Source organism: Thamnophis sirtalis, unplaced genomic scaffold, assembly GCF_051295495.1.
Source record: "Thamnophis sirtalis isolate CommonGarterSnake01/CBP01778 unplaced genomic scaffold, rThaSir2_p1.2 scaffold_1, whole genome shotgun sequence".
Classification (NCBI taxonomy): Eukaryota; Metazoa; Chordata; class Lepidosauria; order Squamata; family Natricidae; genus Thamnophis; species Thamnophis sirtalis.
The window spans coordinates 2,387,654-2,411,692 of NW_028261381.1; the positions used below are offsets into that span (position 1 = coordinate 2,387,654).

Consider the following 24,039-nt stretch of genomic DNA (forward strand, 5'->3'; position numbering starts at 1 on the left):
CAGCAGCAAAACTGTCATTCCGACATTAAAAAAAAAAAGGTGTCCGTCAAAATTCCAGGGAGACTGGAATTGTTTTTGTCATATTTCCCCCTCCTTTCCACCTATTGCAAAAATGCACAGGAGGTTTTTCATTTTTTATCTCCTTTTTAAAGGGCACCGAAGTTCCCTTGAATCTCACGAAGCCCTGGCCCTCTTATCTTCCATTTATAGCCTGTCTCAGAATGACATCCCCCTCGAGTAGCAGGCTGTCCAATCCAGCTGCAAGTGTCAAGATTGTATTAGGCACTAAGTGAAATATATATATATATATGCCCTCGTGGTGCTTAACGCTCTGGGTCTCCCTCCAAGTCATTGGGCTGGAGTCATCCTGACCACTCACTGCTCCTCACACCCAGGAATCTCTCCAAGGCTTTTGGGGTGGGATCTCTCTCTCTCTTTTTTTTTTTAATTTAAAAAAGAAAAGGAAAGAAAATGGCACCAAAGAAAGACGTTAAGAAACCAGCTGCGCCCGCAGCCGCTCCTGCACCAGCCCCTGCCCCAGCGCCAGCGCCAGCACCACCCAAGGAACCAGCAATTGATCTCTCCAGCATCAAGGTAAACAGATTGGGCAGTCACTGAAAAGCATCCTCCATCAAAGAGCAGAGGGAATTATAGAAGCCCAAATTCATACCTGGGAGATACTTATTTATTGCTTGCGATCATTAAGGGAACTGATTTAGCAGAGAAAAGATGCTTCTTCCCTCTCTTTTGCAGGAACACACAGACACACACACACAGACACACACTGTTTTGTTTTCTAAGCTACAACAAAATCTTTAAATTCTTTGTATTGTCTTATTTATTTCCCTTTCCCTGTTTATTGTGAGCCGCCCGGAGTCCTTCGGGAGTGGGCGGCATACAAAACTAATAAACACACAATAAACACACACACACACACAAAATACCGTATTTCAGTAGCTTTATCTTAAGTGTACAGAAACATGATCTTAGTAGCCAATTACAGTAATTTTTTAAAAAAAAACAAATATTGATATTTAAACCATTTCAATTTGGCCTTTGGTTTACACTCTTCTTGGTTAAATTTGCATGAGCCTATATGGTGGAATAAAACCCATGTTACCAAGAAAATTCACCGGCTTTTTTAATCAATAAAATTAAATCTAAGGAATGTTTATTCTTCCTAAAATTCATCCAGAACTCATTTTATATACACTAAGGAGCCACTTATTCATTATTTCTGGACGTATTTAATGTTTTCCCCTAAGAAAAATAGCAACTCAATTCAATACTTTTCATAGTTAAATTGGAAGAAACGTGGATGCTCATCATTGACTGGGATATACAGTGAAATGTTTCAGTGACTACAAATTTTTTTTCCTTTGTTCACAATTTGCATCTTGCTTTGAAGTGGTTAACTAATATTTCTGTGGGCTTTCTTTGTTTTCAAAGTTAGCATGAACTACCTTTGGGATTTTGCATGGGGAAATAAATCATAATTATTGTCTGATGTATCACAGTTGAGCATGTCTTGCAACACTGGAGAAGCAAGGAGGTCTGACTTTGGAATGGAGCCAGAAGGAGAGATTCCTTGAGTGGCCCTAAGTCCAGAGTCATTCTCCACCGCCTGGCATTTTGATTTTATCAGGCTCCAATTTAGGACACTCTACCTAAGAAATCTTACCTAATATGGAAACCTGTAGATTAGGAAATAATGGAAAGGGGAGGAAGAATTTCCTTAGGTTCTCATATGAACCCTTCTATCTGTCTAATAAATTCTAGCACATTTAAATGGATAGTTATGTTTTATAATTACATTCCTATACGTTTACTTGAAAATAAGCATTAATAGATGTCGTGATTAAAATTGCAATCTTAAATGCAAATTAATTTCCCCAAAAAAGGTTTTCAGATGTAATGATTTATAGTTCAGTAAAGAAACTCATACTAGAGCCACTGGATATTTTAAAAAGGGAAACACTAAAGTTGAAAAAAAAAATACAACTGGCCCAACTAAGGCAATTTTTCTTTATTTACAATTGAATTAGCTCTTGCATAGTGGATTATGAAGAAGAAGGCAGACTTGATCTCTTGCAAAAGTAATTTACATTCGTTTAATAGCTGTATGTGTTAATGCATTAGAATGAAATAGTATTTTCAATTCTAGTGACTCTGGCTAATTTAGCTTCACACAAATATCACTAATAGAATATTTATCATCTGAAAAATAGAATGCTATAATTTCAGTCATGCTGCACCCAAACAGATCTTTTCTGTTAGATTGGACAGTGTGTTTCTAATTCAGGTAATTTTTTCTAAGGGCATGGGTGAATTCACAGTGACGGGAACAAGAAAGACTTACCTTCTACCAAATTACATTGCCTGAGCATGCACACATACTTACAAAAAGCACATTCTTATTTATGTTGAGGGAGGGTGGCTGAATCAAAACAAACTATGCAAACATTTATACAATGTGGTATTTGTGTATTGTTTCAAGTGCTGGAAGTATTTTGTGCGCATTCTCTCAGGAGTATGACAACTCTAAATGAGTAATTGCTATCTTTCTCTTTTATATATACAAAGAAGAATGTTGCTGAGGCAGGAAGAAAATTACTTACCTAAAATCATCAGTTTTCCAAACAAAAGTCCATATAATCCACATTTCCAATCCCATTGACAAAACAAAAGGCCTATATGGATACTCTTCTTCTTAAAGAGTCAAGCTTAAATATCTAAATATATCTAAATAGCTTCTAATAAAACTAGATGTGAAAAAAATATGGATTTTTCATTTACAGATAAAATGAATTCATATCTTTGGAAACAATTCAATATGGTTTCCAACATATCCTGCTCGTGTATCACAGCCCAAAGTATTTCTTCATATATTTTTTAAATTTAAGTAGCTCATATCCTATCCTCACAATACCTCTATAGTTAGTTGAGTACTCTTATCCCTGAAACTGAAGCTTCAATCTACTCACTGGGCCAAGGTCACCTCCTGAGATTATTGCAATGCCAACGATTAAATCTGAGGACTGCTTTCAAATCCAGGAACCATCTCAAACGAATAAAATGCTTGTCACGTTCATTACTTACATTACTCAGAGCATTACTACAAGTAAGGGGGTTTGGCTGAGGTTAAATCAGATGAGGACAATTCTAGGGACTTTTCCATTCAGACTGAAGGTGGTCAGGCTAAAGCCACCATCTCATTCTCACAGAGCGTAGTTTTGACAGCTGAGAATACAGCTTTTGCTAGAGGTTCACGCTTGATAGGATGGATCTAGCTGAACCTTTACACTATTTTATTCTGCTTCTGCACCTTTCCTTTGGGTAAGTGATCCTCGTGTTTCTGAGATATTATATTTCATTTAAATGTAAAGAAAACATTATATTGGTAATATCTGCACAGCAGAATAGTGTGTACTTACTAAGAGAAGGGTATGCAGTTTCTAAACTGAGCAGTGGGTTGGACGAGAGGATCTTCAAGGTCCCTTCCAACTGTTATTCTGTTTTTCTCCAAGCTTGTTTCTTTTATTTCTGTTATTCTGTATTCTGTTCTGTATTCTACTTACAGAAGTTATGAGTTCTACATTTTTGGGTTAGCTGCTCCTTGTGGTCCCTGCCAACTTTACAGCTTGTTGATTTTCTGAACTGCAAATAAATAGTTAATCTTATTTCACTAGAAATTTTAATTATTCGTTTCTAAAAAAAATATTTTCTTAGAAAATACATGAGCAAAATTATTAATTTCAGCTCACATTTTTAAAAGAATGCAGGTAATAAACAGACAGGATAAAATGTTACATGAGCAGAAGAAAATGTTTCGAATTGTTTAATTTTTATACAGAATACATAATACCTTCTTATGTTTTATTTTAATTTACATCAACAGACATTTTGTTGCTTGCAAAGTTTTTTTTTTCTGAATGTTTTTTTTTATAGTACCCCTTGCTGAATAAAATTGAAGGCTATTTCATATTGCACATTTTGCTGATCTTAAACATCAGGAATGTTTAATTATATGTCTATGGAGATGCTTTCAAAGGTACACAACAGTGGTGGTAATGAATACATCCAAAAATCAAGCAGACCTGAGATGCAGCTCAGTGCAGCATCTTTCCTTGTTATTTTTCAAACATGACACAGATCAATTCTCTTTAAAAGATACAGATAAGAAGTAGGACCACCAGATCAGGGCTTCCAAAATTCACACGTCAGCAGAGGGATACGCCCTTTGGGGTCAACCGGTAGATACCGATGAGTTCTCTGAACAGGAATCTTTCCTGGTTTTGTTTAAGCTTGAGCCTTGCTCGGGTTCATGTGGAGGAGTTAAATCAAGAACCTTCGACATGTAAGACGTAGGTTCTGTCCTGAAAATAGCCTTTCATTTCATCTTAGAAACCTTGGAGCAATTCTGCAGAATGTAGCAATAGAGTTTGTGGGGAATGGCTTTGGCAGGGAGCTGGGAGGAAAGGATATATATATATACTATACTATACTATACTATACTATACTATACTATACTATACTATACTATACTATACTATACTCTATCTATCTATCTATCTATCTATCTATCTATCTATCTCTATCTATCTATCTATATATCTCTATCTATCTATCTAATCTATCTATCTATATCTATATCTATCTAATCTATCTATCTATATCTGTATCTATCTATCCTATATCTCTATCTCTATCTCTATCTCTCTATATCTATCTATCTATCTATCTATCTATCTATCTATCTATCTATCTATCTATCTTATCTATCTATCTATCTATATAGTATTCCTCAACTTAAGACAGATCACTTAGTGACCATTCAAAATGAGCCGAGGTGGCACAGTGGTTAGAGTGCAGTACTGCAGGCCACTTCAGCTGACTGTTATCTGCAGTTCAGCGGTTCTAATCTCACTGGCTCAAGGTTGACTCAGCCTTCCATCCTTCCGAGGTGGGTGAAATGAGGACCCAGACTGGGGGGGGGGGGGGGGGGGCGATATGCTGACTCTGTAAACCGCTTAGAGAGGGCTGAAAGCCCTATGAAGCGGTATATAAGTCTGACTGCTATTGCTATAAAATTACAATGGACCTTCCCAAGGGTACATATGACCTTGATTCAAAGTTTTGATAGCTGCCACATATAGTCACATGGTAGCACTTTGGGTGCTTGGCAACTGACCCACATTTATCACCATTGCAGCCTTCCTTAGTCATGCCACTGCACGTTACCAACAATTATTTCCAATTTCAGACAAAAAATACCATTGGGTACAATGTGTTGATTTAATGACTGCCATATCTGCTTAATGACCATGCACAAAAGGTTATGAAATTCCATTCCATTTCCATTTCCATTTATTGAATTTATAGGCCGCCCAATCCCGGAGGACTCCGGGCGGCTTACAGAAATAAGAAATATTAAAAAGGATTAAAACAAATAAGACACAGCAAATTAAAAGAAACCCAACATGCACCCAGTCTAAGTGGGGTTGGACCTCAATCAAGAGGTCAACAGCCCCAGGCCTGCTGGAAAAGCCAGGTTTTGATAGCTTTTCGGAAGGCCATGAGAGTGGGTAGGGTCCGGATCTCTGGGGGTAGCTCGTTCCATAGGGCCGGAGCGGCAACAGAGAAGACCCTCCCCCGGGGAGCCGCCAGCTGGCATTGTCCAGCTGATGGTACCTGGAGAAGGCCCATCCTGTGCGATCTTATCGGTCTTAGGGAGGTATGCGGCAGAAGACGGTCTCGTAGATATCCGGGTCCTAGGCCATGTAGGAAATCAGTTGCAATTATGCAGTGGCCCTCTTAACAACTTATAATTCTGGGCTTAGTTATGATTGTAAGTCAAGGGCTACCAATATTCCTGGTTTTTCAGATTGTATTCCTTTCCCAACTCTAACATTGGTGAAATACAGGTAGTCCTTGACTTACAACCATAATTGAGTCCAGCATTACTGTCATAAGTCATGCTGGTCATTAAGCACCGTATATATGTCTGTTCCTGATTTTATGACCTTTTCTGCAGTGGTCATTAAGCAAATGCCAGAGTCGTACAGCAAAAACCATGGTCGTTGAGCAAACATCATATTTATTAAGCAAACCCATTGTCTGCAATGGGCATTTTCTGCCGGAAACTGAAGAAAACACTGGTTTCCAGCAAAAAAAAAAACTGTAAATTGCAGCCACGTGACCACAGGATGCTGCAAACAGCTTAAATGTGATTCAGTTACTGAGTGTCCCAAATGCAATCCTGTTCCCAGCCATTGGATCTTCAAATTCAGGGCATACGAAGCCCCGAGGAGGCCCATTGTCACTTGGAATGGAACCAAGTGACTGGTCATAAGTAGAAGAGTAATCATTTGGGATAAGGGAGAGAAGCATCGGTTCCACCACAAATCCGCGAAGCCCTTATCCGCGGAGACATAAGCGAGAAGACTAATTCGCGCCGTTTGAAGCGCTAAGGAAAAACGCGACCCTACCGCGATGACATAATCGCGGAGGGCAAATCCGCGCATTCCCAAGCAGTCAGTACCCTAAACCTAATCCTAACCCTAACCCTAAACCTAACCCTAAAACAAACCCCTAAACCTAATCCTAACCCTTACCTTAATTGAAATCTGCTTTCTGCAGCGGCGCCGTTTTAAAGCGCCCTTCTGTTGCCGCGCTGTTGTCGCGGCGGTGATGACGCGCGGTGATGACATCGCGGCTTTAGCGACGCAATTTTATCACCGCTCTTTTGACGGGCGCGGTTTTGTCGTGCCACGGAAGCATCACAGAACCTCAGTGTTTGAAAACTCCTGGACTAAATGACAATAAACAAATTCCTGCTTAATATGCATTAAATGAAAGCCAGTTTGATGTAGTGTCTAGAAAAGAGGAGGCATGAATTGTAGTTCTGCCTTAGCTACCGCTGAACTGCAGATAACAGTCAGCTGAAGTGGCCTGCAGTACTGCACCCTAACCACTGCACCACCTCGGCTCTTAATAAACGGCCTTTGGTTTGACGTTATCAACATATACAGATATTTCACTGGAGAAGCAACATAGAAGATAGGGTGACGTTTAATAACTTGAGTAGGTAATATTACAAGGTCCTCAAAATCTTAAAGCATAATAGAATATGGCAGTACTGATATAATTAAAAATCAGACTGTAGGAGCATAGGAGCCAGGCCTTCTAATGTTTGATATTGTATCCTGCTCCTCATTAAATGCATCACACACACACACATATACACACACACACTAACACACAAAAGCAAAAAAGCATCTTCATGGCAATCATATAATATTAAGACCATGACTCATAAAGGGAAACTCATATTTGACCACTGAATGAATATAAATAATTAAATAGTTGATTTTAGGAGCCACCTTTTCCTGAACTTTGCCTTCTCTTCTCCAACCCTAAAAACGGGGGACCAAAGACAAATCGACATCAATTCAGAAAGAATTTTTAATATATCCAGGTTGCTGTAAGGGTAACCGATGTGAGGCTAATAACGGGCAACAATTCCTGTTGAACCTACGAATTGCTTGGTAGTTTTGAAAGATATTCAAAAGTAAATCAACCCTAAGTTATAGATACTTCACTTGGGAGTTGAGGTATGCTTTGCTAACAGGACCAGCGGGATAGATTGAAAGTTCAGATTTCACCATTCAGTTCAGCTGTTAACTTCGCAGATCCCTTTGAGCAAACTATTGTATGTCACTCAATTTCCTTGGTGGGATAAAACAGGATGCAAATGCCCTCATATCAAAAGTCTTAGAAGATCAGAATTCTTTATCCCTGGCAGCGCCTAAAAACTGTGGTCTGTATTTCCTATTTTGAATCTGAGGGTCCTTTTGGGGATAGTTTTCAATGCAATGAGATCATGAAGTAGCCTTTGAAAAATTGGCGGTTCAAATTAGCTCTGAAAATGGATTGCTTTACAGGAAATAATGTGATTATTGCATATGTCTATGTATGTTTATGTATATGTATGTATACATTTAGCAACAGCAATAGCACTTAGTCTTATATACCACTTCGTAGTGCTTTACAGTCCTCTCTAAGTCATTTACAAAGTCAGCATATTGCCCCACACAATCTGGGTCCTCATTTTACCAACCTCGGAAGGATGGAAGGCTGAGTCAATCTTGAGTCACTCAGAACCAAACTCTGTCTATAAGCATCTGTTACTTTGCAAATTTTCAAGCAAGAATCACCTGTAAGAACATAGAACATACAGGTCCCCCCCCTCTCCCCAAAATAGGTACATAATAGATTTTTAAAAATCCAACAGGATATCAGCACCGCAACCTTTCTCAAGGTCTGGGAGAATAGCCAGGTTTTCAGTGATTTTTTTTGAACTTCATCAGGACTAAGCCATATCAACCACCGTTAGATGCTGTTCCAGAAAGCAGGTATAATAACATAGAAAGTACACTTTCTAAGCCCTGATAGATGAGATTACTGTGGGTTATTGTGTTAGATCACATTTGTCCCTTGGAACATATGTATAAAATTACTATGAGATCTATTTTTAAAGTAAGCATGCCATGTATAGATGAACACCATAAAACAAAGAAGTTATCATTTAGGGCATTTTTCCCCCTGAACATGTTAGATAAAATAACATCAATGCGGGAGCCCACAATTAAATCTCTAAGTCAGCTGTTCCAATCTTGCAGCCTCCACATATATTGGCCTACCTCCCAAAGACCGATAAGGTCACACAGATTGGGCCTCCTCTGGGTGCCGTCGGCGGGTCAATGTCGGCTGGTGACCCCCTGGGGGAGGGCCTTCTCTGTTGCTGCCCCGGCCCTATGGAATGATCTCCCCGTAGAGATCCGGACCCTCACTACTCTTCCGGCCTTCCGTAAAGCTACTAAGACCTGGCTGTTCCGGCAGGCCTGGGGCTGTTGATCAGTATCCAGCCCCATTTTAAGTGGTATGTATGTTGTGTAATTTTTAATAACTGTATTTCTATTTTTAATTTTTATATTCCCTGGTTGTCTGTAAGCCGCCCAGAGTCCCCCTGGGAGTGGGCGGCATAGAAATGCTAATAAACTTCCAAACTACAATTCATTAACTTCAGCTAACGGTGGTTTGGCTGCAGAATATGGACATTATAGTCTAGTATCAGAAAGCACTGGGCAGCAGAAGGCTGTTAGGATTAGGATTAGGATTTATTTCATTTATATGCCGCCCTTTTCCCCTGAAGGGGACTCAGGGCGGCTCACAACTCAGTCAAGGAAAGGAGGTACAAACAGGGGATAAAAAGACAAACAAACAATACACAATTTAAAAACACACAACAACCATACCATTCGAGAAGCGGGGGCAGAAGCTCTTTAGCCCCAGGCCTGTCGGAATAACCAGGTTTTAAGGGCTTTGCAGAAGGCCTGGAGGGTGGTGAGGGTTCAAATCTCCACGGGGAGTTCGTTCCAGAGGGCCGGAGCAGCCACAGAGAAGGCCCTCCTCCGGGTAGTCACCAGTCGACACTGGCCGGCGGATGGAATTCGGAGGAGGCCTAATCTGTGGGATCTGATCGGTCTATTGGAGGTGATTGGCAGCAGATTGTTCTTGATGAATGTTAGCAGCACATAAGTACCTCCACAATTTTAAGTGATCTTCTCTAAACTCATGTCCGTCATAGAAACTGGCGCAACTTGGTTAGGAAAGACTCTCTTAAAGCAAACACCGCATTAGCTTTTGCACGATATTTGATTAACGGTCTGGGTTGAAGCAGAATAATATTTATGCATGCGATTGTACCTATGGATCTTTGCTTACTTTGATCATTTTATTAACTGCTGCATTTATTATGACTCAGTCAGGTCCTTGCTGAAGGAATAGCAAATGGCATCAGGAGAGAAGGTAAGGAAATAAATTGCACTGACAAACAATTCATAATAGCGAAGAAGAAGAGGAGAAAGGTTAGTCTAACAACAAAATATTATTTCAGGTCCTGAAAACCCAATCTTGCTAAAATATATGAGAAGACACTCAAGTAACTAGAAGAGAGCCTTCCAGAATATGTATAGTAATATATAAGTTTTGATTCTCTGTATTGATTTGATTAATATTTGAATTATTAATTCGTACAGCACTAACACCATAAAATTGCCAACATCATTATCAAATATAACTTCATATAATTTTGGTTGCATCAGCGATCGTACATTGTACTTTTGTATTTATCTGACAAAAATAAGAATGGGAAGAAACTGAAGCTTCTGAGTAGCATTTGAGGCTAATCCAAGACTGGTGAAATTATCTGAGGATTTAGTAACACCTCTTTAGAACTCAAGTCTGATCACAAATTTTAAATAAGCTGTGTGGACTACACACAGTGGTCTCCAACCTTGGCAACTTTAAGACCTGTGGACTTCAACTGAGGCTGAGGAACTCTGGGAGTTGAAGTCCACAAGTCTTAAAGTTGCCAAGGTTGGAGACCACTGGACTTCAGAATGTAACCAGTTTTTCTCTCAAGATGATAATGACAATATGTTTGCATCTCTGATGCTTGACCCTGAGGTCTCTCAGAGCCCAAGTTGATGTAGACATGTGGAATCCTTTTGTACGCAGCATTAGATGGCTATTAGTTTAAGTTCTATTTCACTGGTATACAACTATTGCCAGTAAGTAGAACATTCTAGAGTTTATTTTTACTGTGCTCCTTGACTGTAGGCTGAGCTACTAAAAACATACAAACCATTGGAAGGTAAAACATTTGCATGCATTCCACCAGTATGGATGGCTAGTTGTAGGAAATGTACTATAGGTATTCACAGTGGTAGGGGGTCACTCCCCAGAATTATTTTGTGTACAGGGCTTTTTTATATTGTGAGACCGGAACCTACATAAAAACCCATGTTATATTTTTGTGATATTAGCAAATCCACTACGATCAAGTCTCCATTTTCAGTGGCAACTATGTGAATGTTCAAGTGAGGAAGTTTTGGTCAGAAAAAAAAGGTGGATCTTTCTCTTACCTTTTGCAAAACTTGCCCAGCTCTTAGCAGTCCAGAACAGGCCAGCAATAATTTGCATCTTTGCAAAATAAAAACTAGTCTTTTGTAGAAATTGCATTAGATGCTGCTGCCTCTGTTGCTAACCTTAGAAATAAGGGCATACTTAAAAGTGGACTTTAGATATGTTTCTAGGTGGAATTTCTGGCTTTATAACTGAATATTGGACAAAAGTATTATTATTTTAAGTGGCACGAAGCACTAGCAATTGTATTAACGCCTCAAAATTGATAGCCATCATATCATGGTTTTCCTCATCCTCTTTGTAGACTAGAAAGGACTCTATTAGTTTGGGTAATTCATGTATTATGGAAATCTGGGCAGTATAGTTAATGCATGGTTCAGTGGTGGGTTTCAAAAATTGTTCGAACCTACTCTGTGGGTGTGGCCTCCTTTGTGGGAGTGGCTTGCCACCCATGTGACCGGATGGGAGTGGCTTGCCACCCATGTGACCGGATATGAAGATGCCGATGACACTTGTCAGAACCACCTTAAATTACCTCACACGCAGCACTGGCATGCATAAGAATAGGATGTAAACTTGTTTTTTAAAAGGCATCTTTGGTTTGCGGTAAAACAACTTCAACACACGCAATGTTCTGATTGCACCACAAACGCAGTAGTCATCCTTACCTTTCACAGAGGCACTGAGTTTTATAAATATGAGCATGATAGTGTAGAATAATCATATCCAAGGACCAGTGGTGGGTTTCAAAACAGTTTGGAAGCTCTTCTGTAGGTGTGGCCTGCTTTCCGGGTCCACTGGTAGAACCTCTTCTAACCGGTTCGGTAGATTTGACGAACCGGTTCTACCGAATAGGTGCGAACTGGTAGGAACCCACCTCTGGCATGGTTCTATATGTGAATGAATCTTGGCAACTAGTGTGCCACGCAAATGCAGCCCCCATTAGCAACAAATATAGCAACCATAAATAGGAAGTCAGCATAGTTGACTATTCATTTATTGTGTAATAAGCAATTTACTTGAGAAAGAACTTGAGTCATTTGCATCAAGGTTCCCTCCCATCTGCTACTGTAAATACAGTGAAGAGAAGCATGGCCCTTCTGCTTTAAAACAATGGATTCCTTTTTATGAATTTTGGAAGTCCTGGTCTGATGATGATTAATTTGTTCCTAAAGAGTTATCTCTTCAATCATATTCTCCAACAAGCACTCGCTTGTCCCTCAAAAGTGGACCTCCAGGCAGCAAGATCTGCCTGCAACCAGCTGTTACGGCCAGCAGAGGTCAACAAGGTCTCCTTCAAAGGCAACTCAGCCAATATTCTCTGCAGCTTTTCCGCATTAGCCATGGTGGCATCAGCCATAGAGTGAGGGTGGGGGGGGGGGAGAGGAGTGATGAGTCAAAGCCAACATCATGCCTTTCAATCTGCTGAGGCTGAGTCACAGGGAGAGACGCTTTTTACAGCAGTGACCTTGTTATGGAGGGTTCTTTCTTCAGAACCACCCTGTGCAATCACAGCATTGCAAAACAAAAGAAGTCCAGTTGTCTCTTGAAAAATCACTTGTGGTACAACCACGAATTGGATGGCTGAGAATCTCCATAGACCAGTGTTTCTCAACCTTGGCCACTTGAAGATGTCTGGACTTCAACTCCCAGAATTCCCCAGCCAGCGAATGCTGGCTGGGGAATTCTGGGAGTTGAAGTCCAGACATCTTCAAGTGGCCAAGGTTGAGAAACACTGCCATAGACCATTTCAATAGCATTCAATCCAAAGTCTTTCCATCCTTCCTTCCTTCCTTCCTTCCTTCCTTCCTTCCTTCCTTCCTTCTTTCTTTCTTTCTTTCCTTCCTTCTTTCTTTCTTTCATATAGTGGAGATCATCTCCTGTGACCCAACAAGTAAAAAACTTGGTAAACTGTTATTTGCTTGGCGCAGAATTTCTCCTCACCCATTCATTAATAGCAATTTTTTTTTTTTTGCTGAATTCATTAACTCGTGATAGAATAAAAATGAGAACTGAAATATAAAATGGGTTCGCCAGAATAGGGATGAACATTCTATCCTTCTTCTATAAATGTGACATTTTATGATTATGCCACTGTGCATTAGAGAAAGCAAAGGCCTTTTTGGTTTATTTTTAAACAGTTTCTGTTTAACGTTCTGTTAGCTGTGACAGCCAAAAATGATTTTGTAAAAAAATTTAATGAATCTATTTAAGGTAAGGTTTATTTTTTTTTCTCAATCCATTCTTAGCAAGGTTTTAAATTATTAGTTAATATTTTAATATTAATCAATGGAACATTAGTGAAAATTGCTTTCTTTAATGCTTGATCTGCCTCTCCATGTTTAAGTACTAGACATACAAGCTATTAATTGATAGCTTCTGAAAATTTTCAAGACTGAGAAAAGCAATGTAAGTAAATTGTTAGAAAGGAAATGTTCTGCTTCCAGTTCCTATCCCTGATTTCCTTCTGGCAGAATACCTGGAGCCATAAAAATATGCCAAATCCCATGTGGTAGAATCTGCAAGGGAAGTGTGGCAAGTAGTCGAGTGGACTTATCTTATTTTGAAATACAATATTTATACTGAAAGACACTCCGCTTAGAAAATCAGACTTGACAATCTTTGTTGCTGTTTCTGTTTATCTTTGTACTTTTACTTTAAATGATACCTGATAGTTCCAAATGTTTGCATGACATATGTCAGATTTAGGAAATGAAGCAATTCAGACTCCTAATGATGAGCTTGGGAAATCATCAAAAGTGTGTTTAGTTTTCATGGAAAGGATTGAAGTTTGGAGGTTCAGTAATTCTCAATGAATCCTCATCAGTGTTAGAAAAATAAATAGACTTGGTTAGAAAAACTAATAATTAGTTTTTAAAGAGTCTGTGCCTGTTTAAAAGTTTAATTTTTCACCTTCTTTGGGATTAGGAAGATAGATCTGTCAATCACCTAACATATTCCTCCCAGGACTATCTTGGAGAATTCAAAGTGTGAGGGATGCTGCAGATACAATTCCTACCTTTCATTAAATTGCTCCTCTTGAAGTGTCATTATGCTCTTGGTTTGATTTGAGTTTCTTCATCAAGAACCTGTTTCATTTTGTGGAACTCCAAAGCTTGCCAAATTGAAGGCATACCCCTTAGGCTTGCTTACCTAGGCCTAGAAATTGGAAATGATTACTCAGTTTGCATGTTTGATTTTATAGTCAACACAAAGACCATTAATGGGTGTGTTTACAGCTTGATTCTAGGAAAAAAATAGGGAGCTTTAATGTAAGTACATTAAGCCAATTCCTTCATTGCTTGGGGATATAAAGAATCCCATACATATAAAGAATATAAGCATATTCATATTACATGGTAAGCCATGCTATAGTTTCCTAGTTAATGCCAAGCATTATGTATGAGCCGAAGTGGCGCAGTGGTTAGGGTGCAGTACTGCAGGCCACTTCAGCTGACTGTTATCTGCAGTTCAGCGGTTCAAATCTCACCGGCTCAAGGTTGACTCAGCCTTCCATCCTTCCGAGGTGGGTGAAATGAGGACCCAGACTGTGGGGGCGATATGCTGACTCTGTAAACCGCTTTGAGAGGGCTGAAAGCCCTATGAAGCGGTATATAAGTCTAACTGCTATTGCTAACTGCTATTGTATGCATTTGGACACACCTGAGTAAGAATGGATTAAAATACAGGGAGATAAATGCAACATATAACCAATGTTAGCTCTATGTTTATCACTGATACAGGTGATCACTAAGCTTGGCATTATGTACGAATAAGGATGCATATTTAATCAACTGTTAACCCCACATGCATCTATTCAGATACAGGAACGGGATGTAGGAGTGATGGAGCAAAATGCTGTTCCTGTTTTGCCTATAAATATATGGGAAGTCTGTTTTTGAAACAAAAGGGCTTAGAGTGAGGATTAGATTTCAGTTACTTTATACATGGTGCTTCTGTTGCAGCAGATTGTGGTTAGTAATCTACTTATGAAAGAGCAGGACTTGAGACCACGAAAGTGAGAGAAACGGGTTTATTGGATGCATCGGGTTCAGCGTCTGAACTCATCTGAACTGAACCGAGCTCTGCCCAGGATCCTACTTTTATGCCGTGTCAGCAGCTTTTACCTCTGTTCTATCTCTCACTTCCTGTGCCCACACTTTACAGGGTCTTGCCACACTGTTCAGCCCTATTTGTAATCCTTATGAGGAAGTTGGGGAGAAGGTTCACTCCAGCTAAAAGTCACCTTTGGGACTCCAGGGCACTAGAATGAAAAGCCAAACTAAAATGAATTTATAAGGTCCATTCTATTAAGACCACCTAACCTGGCCAGCCACTGGTGGGTTTACCTGTGCAATTCATGCTGCATCACTTCAAATGTAGCCTAAAACAGTGTTTCTCAACCTTGGCAACTTGAAGATGTCCGGACTTCAACTCCCAGAGTTCCCCAGCCAGCATTCGCTGGCTGGGGAATTCTGGGAGTTGAAGTCCAGACATCTTCAAGTTGCCAAGGTTGAGAAACACTGGCCTAAAACACTAGGAACCAAATTTTTTCTCATGTTGCTTTTCTAATCCAGCAAGCCATTGCAAAGATTAGATCTATCACCTATAAATTTCTCACCTATGATTAAAATTAAGTTGTGCATCAATAAAATGCATCCATCCGTAATGTATTTTGGACAAAACCTCATTTGACATGATTTTTTTTTGTCATACTAGAGCAAATACTAGCTCTTGTCACTCCATCCCACTTGATTGATAATATGAGCATGCATTACTCCTATTGTGTTCAAATTTAGTGCAGGCATTCAACTTCATGTTTCTAAAGAGAAGACCTGAGACCCTACTGGGTTTTGTCCCCGATCTCCAACCACAGTGGCCAGTCTTTAGATTTGTCCACCAAGAAACCTCCTGTGGTTTCTACAGGTACAATCTTGTGGCCCCTGGCATTCTGTTTCCCATTTGGGAATGAGGTTGAGAGGGAAGAAGTCTTTATAAGGCCCTACACACATAGCTCAAGTCCATTTTAGGCAGGGCCTTCAGTATGAGGAAGAGTCGGAGCCATCAAGGCAGTGGTGGGATTCAAATAATTTAACAACCGGTTCTCTGCCCTAATGATTTCTTCCAACAGTTCACCAAACTGTTCAGAATGTTACCAACCGGTTCTCCCGAAGTAGTGCGAACTGGCTGAATCCCACCACTGGATCAAGGAAATGGCTATCCACTATCAAACTGTTCCTTCTCTATGTTCTTTCTAAACATGGTTCCCCATATTCATTCCTTTAAATGCACTACCCGCAGTCTTCTAAGGCAGCAGAAAACTAGGTATAGGTATAGGTATTTTATTTGTATGCCGCCCTTTTCCCTGGGGGGACTCAGGGCGGCTCACAGTTCAAAGGGAGGGAGGACAAACCAAGTTAAACACATAAGACAATACATTGTTAAAAGCACAACATTCATACAATTCGGGTGGGGTTAAGGTCTTTAGCCCCAGGCCTGTCAGGACAGCCAGGTTTTAAAGGCTGTGCGGAAGGTCTGGAGGGTGGTGAGGGTACGAATCTCCACGGGGAGCTCGTTCCAGAGGGTCGGAGCGGCCACCGAGAAGGCTCTCCTCCACGTGGTTGCCAGTCGACACTGGCCGGCTGATGAAACTCGGAGGAGGCCTAATCTATGGGATCTAATTAACTATTAAGTCACAGCCCTTTGGGCATCACAGAATTCTGTTACAGCCCTGGTCAATATTTCAGTTCTCCAGAATAAACATATCCAGTTCAAACTTGAGTAAACCAAACCAAGCTGCCGATCTATTATCCCTACTCAATAGTCCCTTAAATAAACAGGTAGACTATATCAGATGTGTCCCACATTTATGTTGTGGAGTGATAAAACGCTGACAAAATTCTAGCCCAACGAAGCTGTGAACAGCGCCCGATCTTCTCTGCAGCGTCCTAAAAATAGTGTATGCCAGAGGTCCATCAAGAAATGGATCCTTCCTTCTCTTTGCCCTAAGAAAGCTACAGAACTCTCCAAGGGGGAGTGGCTGCTCCAGCTTGGCACCCAGTCCTCCCACTGATGTCACTGTCTTCAGTTCAATAAAAAGACCTAAGGACAGGGAGTAAGGACCACTCCCAGGGATTCCGACGCCTCGCGGCCAAATCTTGCTTCTCCTGCTCCTGCTCTTTCCTTCCAGCTTCCTCAGTCATGGTGGGTTTACAAGTTCTGCTTAGCTAATGACTTAATGTAACGTTATAATTTCCAAGGTTGTGCTAGTTGTAATAAGGCAGTCCAGAAACCAATTCAGTGGGATTCTTAACGGGGCAATGCCCAACAAAATCAGGCTGGATAGATGTGTAACATGCAAAGTGTGTCTACACTACAGTTACATTTATGTATTGGGGGTGATTTATGTCTTGATTCATTCATTAGCTTGCACATTTCCCACAACCTTATAGCAAGTTGCTATTAATAACTCAGCTATATTGAAATTATTGTCCGTAGGAATCCCAGTGAATCATCATAGAAGGAAGTTGTTTTATATAGAGCTGAAAGATAAATCTTTATCTAAAAGGTACAGTGCGTGGCTGCACAAAAGTAAATCTCATTTAATGAAATGGGACTTATTGCTACAATAAGTGCAAGTTTGTACTTCCCTAAAACTACTTTCAAAAGTAGCAATTTGTTTGATTTGTAATATGTATCATACCATATTTGATATTACTTTTCCATGTTTCTCACTACATATGGAAAGATATAACACTGATCCTTTTGTCATTAGTAGAACGCATCCTTGGCCTATTACTTCTTGAATGTAGCCATTAGCTATAGGATATGTATAGTTTTTGTCTGTCAGTGCAATTTTTTCCAACAATACTAGTATTTTCCTCTTTTTTCCCCTCCCCTCCTTGTTGCCAAATGCAGTCTTTCAGTGCCGATCAAATTGCTGGTAAGTGGAACATCATTGAATATTATTGCAATTTAATATTGTGATAACAAATGCTGCATGCTCATTGGTTTATGGATGTATTACTTCATTAGCAGTTTAGTGGCATCTCAGGTGTTGTAAGAGAAAAACGGACCTTTTCTTTGCATCTTGGAAAGATGTTTCGTGGAGCAAGCAGGATGCTATGAATTCCAAAAAGTATTTTGTTATATGATTGATTTTTTCCTAACAGATCGAATTCTCCAAGGATCAACAAGAGGGTGAGTTCTCAGGAAAAATGCATAAACACAGGCAGAAGCATTTTCACATAAAGTACTATTAGAAAGTGTGCATTGGTATAAATAGGGATATTTTATTGGTTTGGATTCAATTACAGATATAGATAGATAGATAGATAGATAGATAGATAGATAGATAGATAGATAGATAGATAGATAGATGATAGATAGATAGATAGATAGATAGATAGATAGATAGAGATAGAGAGATAGAGATAGAGAGATAGAGAGATAGATAGATGATAGATAGAGAGAGAGAGAGAGAGAGAAAGAGAGAGAGATAGATATATATCTACTAAATATATGAAAATGTATTATACGTAATTTCTTGTGAATATTTAGAACAGAACAATGTGTAATCATGGAGAAAAAGTATAACTTCCCTCCATCTAATTTTTAAGATATAACATGAATTTTCATAAATAAGGACTGGTTTGGGGTGCTTTTTTCATTCATGTAGCAGAACTGTTGCAAAATTTCCTAATTCTGGTAATTCTTTTTCTCAAAATAACAATTTTGTTCTGTTTTATAAAACATTTGATTTAAAGCTTAATTTTAATCACTAGCTCTAGAGCAGATTTATATCAATTCAGGTATATAATATTCAGTCAAAAGCAAAACATCTTTTTTTTTTACCATTAATGCTGGCATTCTAAGTTTTTGCCCAAACAGGTACCCTTTCAATGTAATATTGCAACATTACTCTTCCATCAAATGTACCTTTGTAGAAATACCCTGCCAAATAAATTGTGTTGCCAAACATAATGCTTAGATTAATAATATTAATATTAATAATAATAATAATAAATGGTTTTCCCATTTTCAATTTAACAGCAACAGGAAACATATATAGATTCATTACTAATTTTGTATATGATGTATGAAGTCATGTTGTAGTAGTAAAATTAATGATTTACCTTTATTTTATCTTAATATGCCTTTATTATAATTAATATACATATGCATTTGCTTCATGTGTAAATTGATGGAAAATCTATATTGCTACAAAATATACTCAGTTTAAAATCTTTCTTTTTAGTTTATTAACATTTACCAGACCAATTTTGAATTAACTTTTAAGTCAATGTCAAGTGAAATATGATGAATTAGAAGGAATTTAGAAACATAATTTAGTAAGTGAGCATTTCTAATAGATTACTATCCCTATTCAGATTACAGTAATATATTATGATCAGCTGCCATTTTTGTAATCAATTTCTTACTTTCAAATAATTATTTGTTTAAAAAATGGAGAAACACTATTTACTTCAGTTTTGTTTTTATTGCTGAAAGTTTAGAATTTAGTTCTGTTTCTAAATATCATTAATTCTGTCTCCTGTAAAAATAATATTTTAACTTCATGGAGACTAAGATTCATGGAGAGTAAAGGGAGAATAATCTCTGCTGCAATATCTGTGTGTAAAGCAGAGAAAAAACATTGGACAAATATTTTATGAATAGCCACCTGTTTTGCTGTGATGATTATTCTGGTATCAAACTACAGCAATAGCAAAAACATTTTTAAAGTTTAAGAATATGCTTAAACATCATTTATTCTGCCTACTGTACAGTAACTACTTGCAGATGTTTTCAAGTTTCTTTCTCAATATATATGTTTACTAGATATTGCTAATAATATTATAGTGATGTTTACATTTGCTAGACAGAGAGATAATGGTGATTAGATTTTCCAATGATGATAATGAGGGTTGTTCTGTTCTTGGTATCCAGCGAATAACTACTGTATAAACCTTGAAGTATGTAGCAGCTTTCCTTCTACATCTCTAAAAGGCCAACATTTTATAAGCTGTAAGAAGAGAGGATCTGGCAACGGGAGACTTCATAGGGCCCACACATCAGATAGTGATGGGATTAATATCAAATATATTGAGTTACAGTCTAGGGGGCCATATGTCCTGTCTTACCAATTTAGAAGAGGGCAAAGAAGCTCCTTTGCAGACTGTAATAAGAAGGGCTGGAGGAAACCCTAAAATAGGACAGCAGCATAAAACATCTAGGAAAAATTACTGAGGACTGCCTACTTGATTATATACCAATCCAACTGAATCAATATTAATTCTATACCTTTGCTTCACTGATTCTTTCTATTTTTACTATCAATATTCAGTTTTTTTCCAGCTGGCAGTTGTATGACAAGACATTATCTGTTCGAATAATTGAATGAGTTATCCCGCACCAGATAACTGGGAAGACTCTGGTCTTTTCATTGGATTACGAAATTCATGGGAGAAGCTGCTTCAAACATATGTGGGAGGGTTAGATGCCTGTCCATGGCCACACCTATTTTTCTGGAATCCAGTTCAGAAGTTATCTACTTTAGAAAAAGGAGGTGGGGAAATGAGTAGTCTCCTAGGAATCAGGTGTCAGAGCCAAATGTGGCTTTGGCAATGCAGCTGCTGTCCAAAGTTCTCACATCTCTAACAGATAATATCCACATTGGGAAACAAACAGGGTTTAGATTTGTGAATGATAAGGATATACTCATACCTCATATTATTTTGTCTCCATTATATCAATAATTCCTTCCCTCCCTCCCTCCCTCCCTCCCTCCCTCCCTCCCTCCCTTCCTTCCCTTCCTTCCCGAAAACACATGTGATTTAGAAAGTATTTTAATATATTTCTATTTAAATGTCTAATAAATATATGCCCCATTGCAGTTGAAAATCATTGGCTGAGTCCACATAACATACTAATAGCAAACCTGGTTTCCAGGCCTTTAAATGCAACTGGGTGATCAGAAACTCCCGTCAAATACTTCTATTGAGATTTGCCATTTACCATGTCATTCAGAATTGGAGCAGACACAAATTATTTTACATTTTAACATGGTTTACGGTTTACTAGGATTTGTATGCCGCCCACTCTCGAGAGACTCAGGGCGGCTTACAGATAAAAACAGGGAGGGGGAACATATAAAAATTAAAAAGAACAGACATTAAAATTACACAACATGCATACAGCTTAGAGTGGGGCTGGATAAAATCAACAGCCCCAGGCCTGCCGGAACAGCCAGGTCTTAATCGCTTTGTGGAAGGCCGGAAGAGTAGTAAGGGTCCGGATCTCCACGGGGAGATCGTTCCATAGGGCCAGAGCAGCAACATGGAAGCATTCTAATGTTTGAAGACCATAGCAGGAATGGGAATTATATTCAGTTTTACAGTGAATTTACAAAAACGTTAGCTAATCTGAAAAATAATGTATATGCAACAATGACATGGTTAATACAGTATATTATTATTATTATTCCAAAAATCAAATACTGTACAGGTAATCCTCGACTTACAATCATTCACTTAATGATCGTTTGAAGTTACAGTGGTACTAAAAAAGTAACACGACTGTTTATCATACTTATGACTGTTTCAGCACCCCTACGGTCGCATGATCAAAATTTGGCAACAGGCATGTATTTATGTCCTAAGGCCAAGTGATCTCTTTTTGCGAAGTTCTGACCAGCAAAATCAATGATCAATGAATAATTTAACAACTGCAGTGATTCACTTAACAACTGTGACAAGAAAGGTCATAAAGTGGGCCAAAACTTAGCAGTAGAAGTTTTGGGCTCAACTGTGATTGTAAGTCAAGGACCAGCTGCACCCACTTTACTAATCTAGAAATGATCAAACTGAACCTCAGGAAGTTTATCATTAGGACAAGTGAATTTAACACAAAGCGATAGCTGAAATATCATAAACCTGATAAAGTTGTTGATGATATTGACAGGAACTTAGTTGATGCTTAGTTGATGGAGAAATGACTCCTGGGTTACTAATAATTGTGTTCCAATCATGGATCATCTATGAATTTCGTTTCATTATATAGGAGATAGAAAAGACAGCATTTTAGATCTTTAAAAAAAAAATCAATACCAAAACCCGTCAACATAGGAACAACTCTTTGTAGAGCGAATACTTCTCAGAAATATTCATGAATCAAATCCTGAATGCTCTTTTTGACATTTTGTTCTAAAATTTAGCTCTCACATATTAATTACGTGAGTAATGGTACATAGCATTTCCACACCAAGGCACAGTTTGCCACTGAGCTCAAAGCTTTATAGTTGCATTGGTCTAAAAATATCAAATACCTATTAATAAGGCAATATAAGTAGTGCTTAATTAATTTAAGCAATTGAGGTTATATGTGGAATTACTTAAATATTACTTTATGACCTCAAAAGGACTCCAAATCACAGAATTGCTTATAGAGAGCAGCAAGGAAAACGCTTACAGAAGGATTAATATAGATTACCATGGAGATACTATTGTTTAATGTTTTACTGGAAATATGAGTTCAATCATCCAACCCATTTTTTCTTGAAAATGACGATGAGTTTATCATTTTCTTGTCTCAGCTAAGAGACTTCTTTAGCTCCTAAAGGGGTGGGAAGGGAAAAGGGAGGGGGGGGAGAGAGAGAGAATAGAAAGAAATACCACACAAAACAGAACATTAAAATTGCAAGTAAAATTCTTGAAATATGATGCCATTGGATGTGGTGGAAGAGAATCTGGATATATATATTTTTTTTAAGTACAGTTTTATAGCTACTTTATGGATTCAATGTTTGCTTCTAGTAACTGCAATATTCTGTCCCCTGTAGACTTCAAGGAGGCATTCCTCCTGTTTGACAGGACCGGAGAAAGCAAAATCACTCTAAGCCAGGTTGGAGATGTCATCCGCGCTCTTGGACAGAACCCAACTAACTCTGAAATCAAGAAGATCCTGGGCAACCCCAGCAATGAGGGTAAATCTTCTTTGTGACCCACCCTGATAAAAATATATCCTCCCAACATTTTTCCCATTAAATGAATGTCTCAAATTTGGTATACTGGTTTTTGAAAGACTGGCTTGATCACACAAGCAAATACACACAGTGTTGGGTTTTTACGTACTTACATGATCATTTAAACAATACACACATGATTTTCTTATGAATGATATTTATGCCGAAGGACATACAAATTGCTGTAATTCTTTTAACTAAACAAGTCTACACCCCCCTTCAATCATCACTAAGTGAGCATTATCCACCTAGGTTTTGCATCCTTTTAATTTCCATACCTTTAATGACCAAGAGTGAATCATCTGACAAAGGTGGAGGCTGAAGACACAAGATATCGTTGCCTTTGTTAGAATAATTAGGCCAGGGTTCGAGCAATAGTCGAGTAGAAGATTAACTAACAATCTTCTGCATTTTGTTTCGAGTCCCAGGAAGTTACAAAGGTAACGTTCTTATATTTGTGTAAGCTGCCTTGAGTTGCCATGTGCAAGTAGGTGGCTATATAAATTTTCTAAAATGAATAAATAAAACAAACAAACATAAAAGAATTAATTTTCAAAAGCAGGACACTGAATTATTAACACAAGTAAAGAAGAATCTCACTATGGAAGAGTCAGTGACATACCAGAAGCTATGGTTTTACCTCCTTGACAATGTTGCACATATATACAAAAAGAAAATGCATAGTCCCAGCACCGACCTGCTGAATACATACATATTAATCAAATAAAATACCTGTACTTGTCCTATATAACTCCTCTCTGCAGTGTATTTCAATAAGCTTGCATATCCTCTGTGCTTGCAATGCAATTGTTATCTATTTTATTTACCTGGAAACAGAGCTGTGGGTGACAGCCATGAAATTAAGAATTTGGGGGGGGGGAAGTAACCTACTTTAATTGAGTACAAATTTGTCTTCTTCCTGTGAAAGTAGCTTTCTGAGGTGACAGCCACAGCCATGAGCAAATACTTAGATGTTTCTCTTTCTCCAAGAGCGTTGGCGTTCTGAATTGAATTAATTTTCAAAAGCA

General features: G+C 38.6%; 1 protein-coding gene across 1 annotated transcript in view; it reads left to right on the forward strand.

Annotated features, from left to right (window-relative positions):
- Positions 1 to 321: 321 nt before the first annotated feature.
- The window catches only part of MYL1 (myosin light chain 1), a 32,977-nt gene continuing 9,259 nt past the window's right edge, over positions 322 to 24,039 (forward strand). Inside the window, exons 1-3 of the mRNA XM_087706433.1 lie at positions 322 to 594; positions 18,162 to 18,189; positions 22,829 to 22,972. Of these exons, the coding sequence (XP_087562559.1) occupies positions 472 to 594; positions 18,162 to 18,189; positions 22,829 to 22,972 (295 nt within the window). The 5' untranslated portion in view covers positions 322 to 471. The remainder of the gene's footprint in view (positions 595 to 18,161; positions 18,190 to 22,828; positions 22,973 to 24,039) is intronic.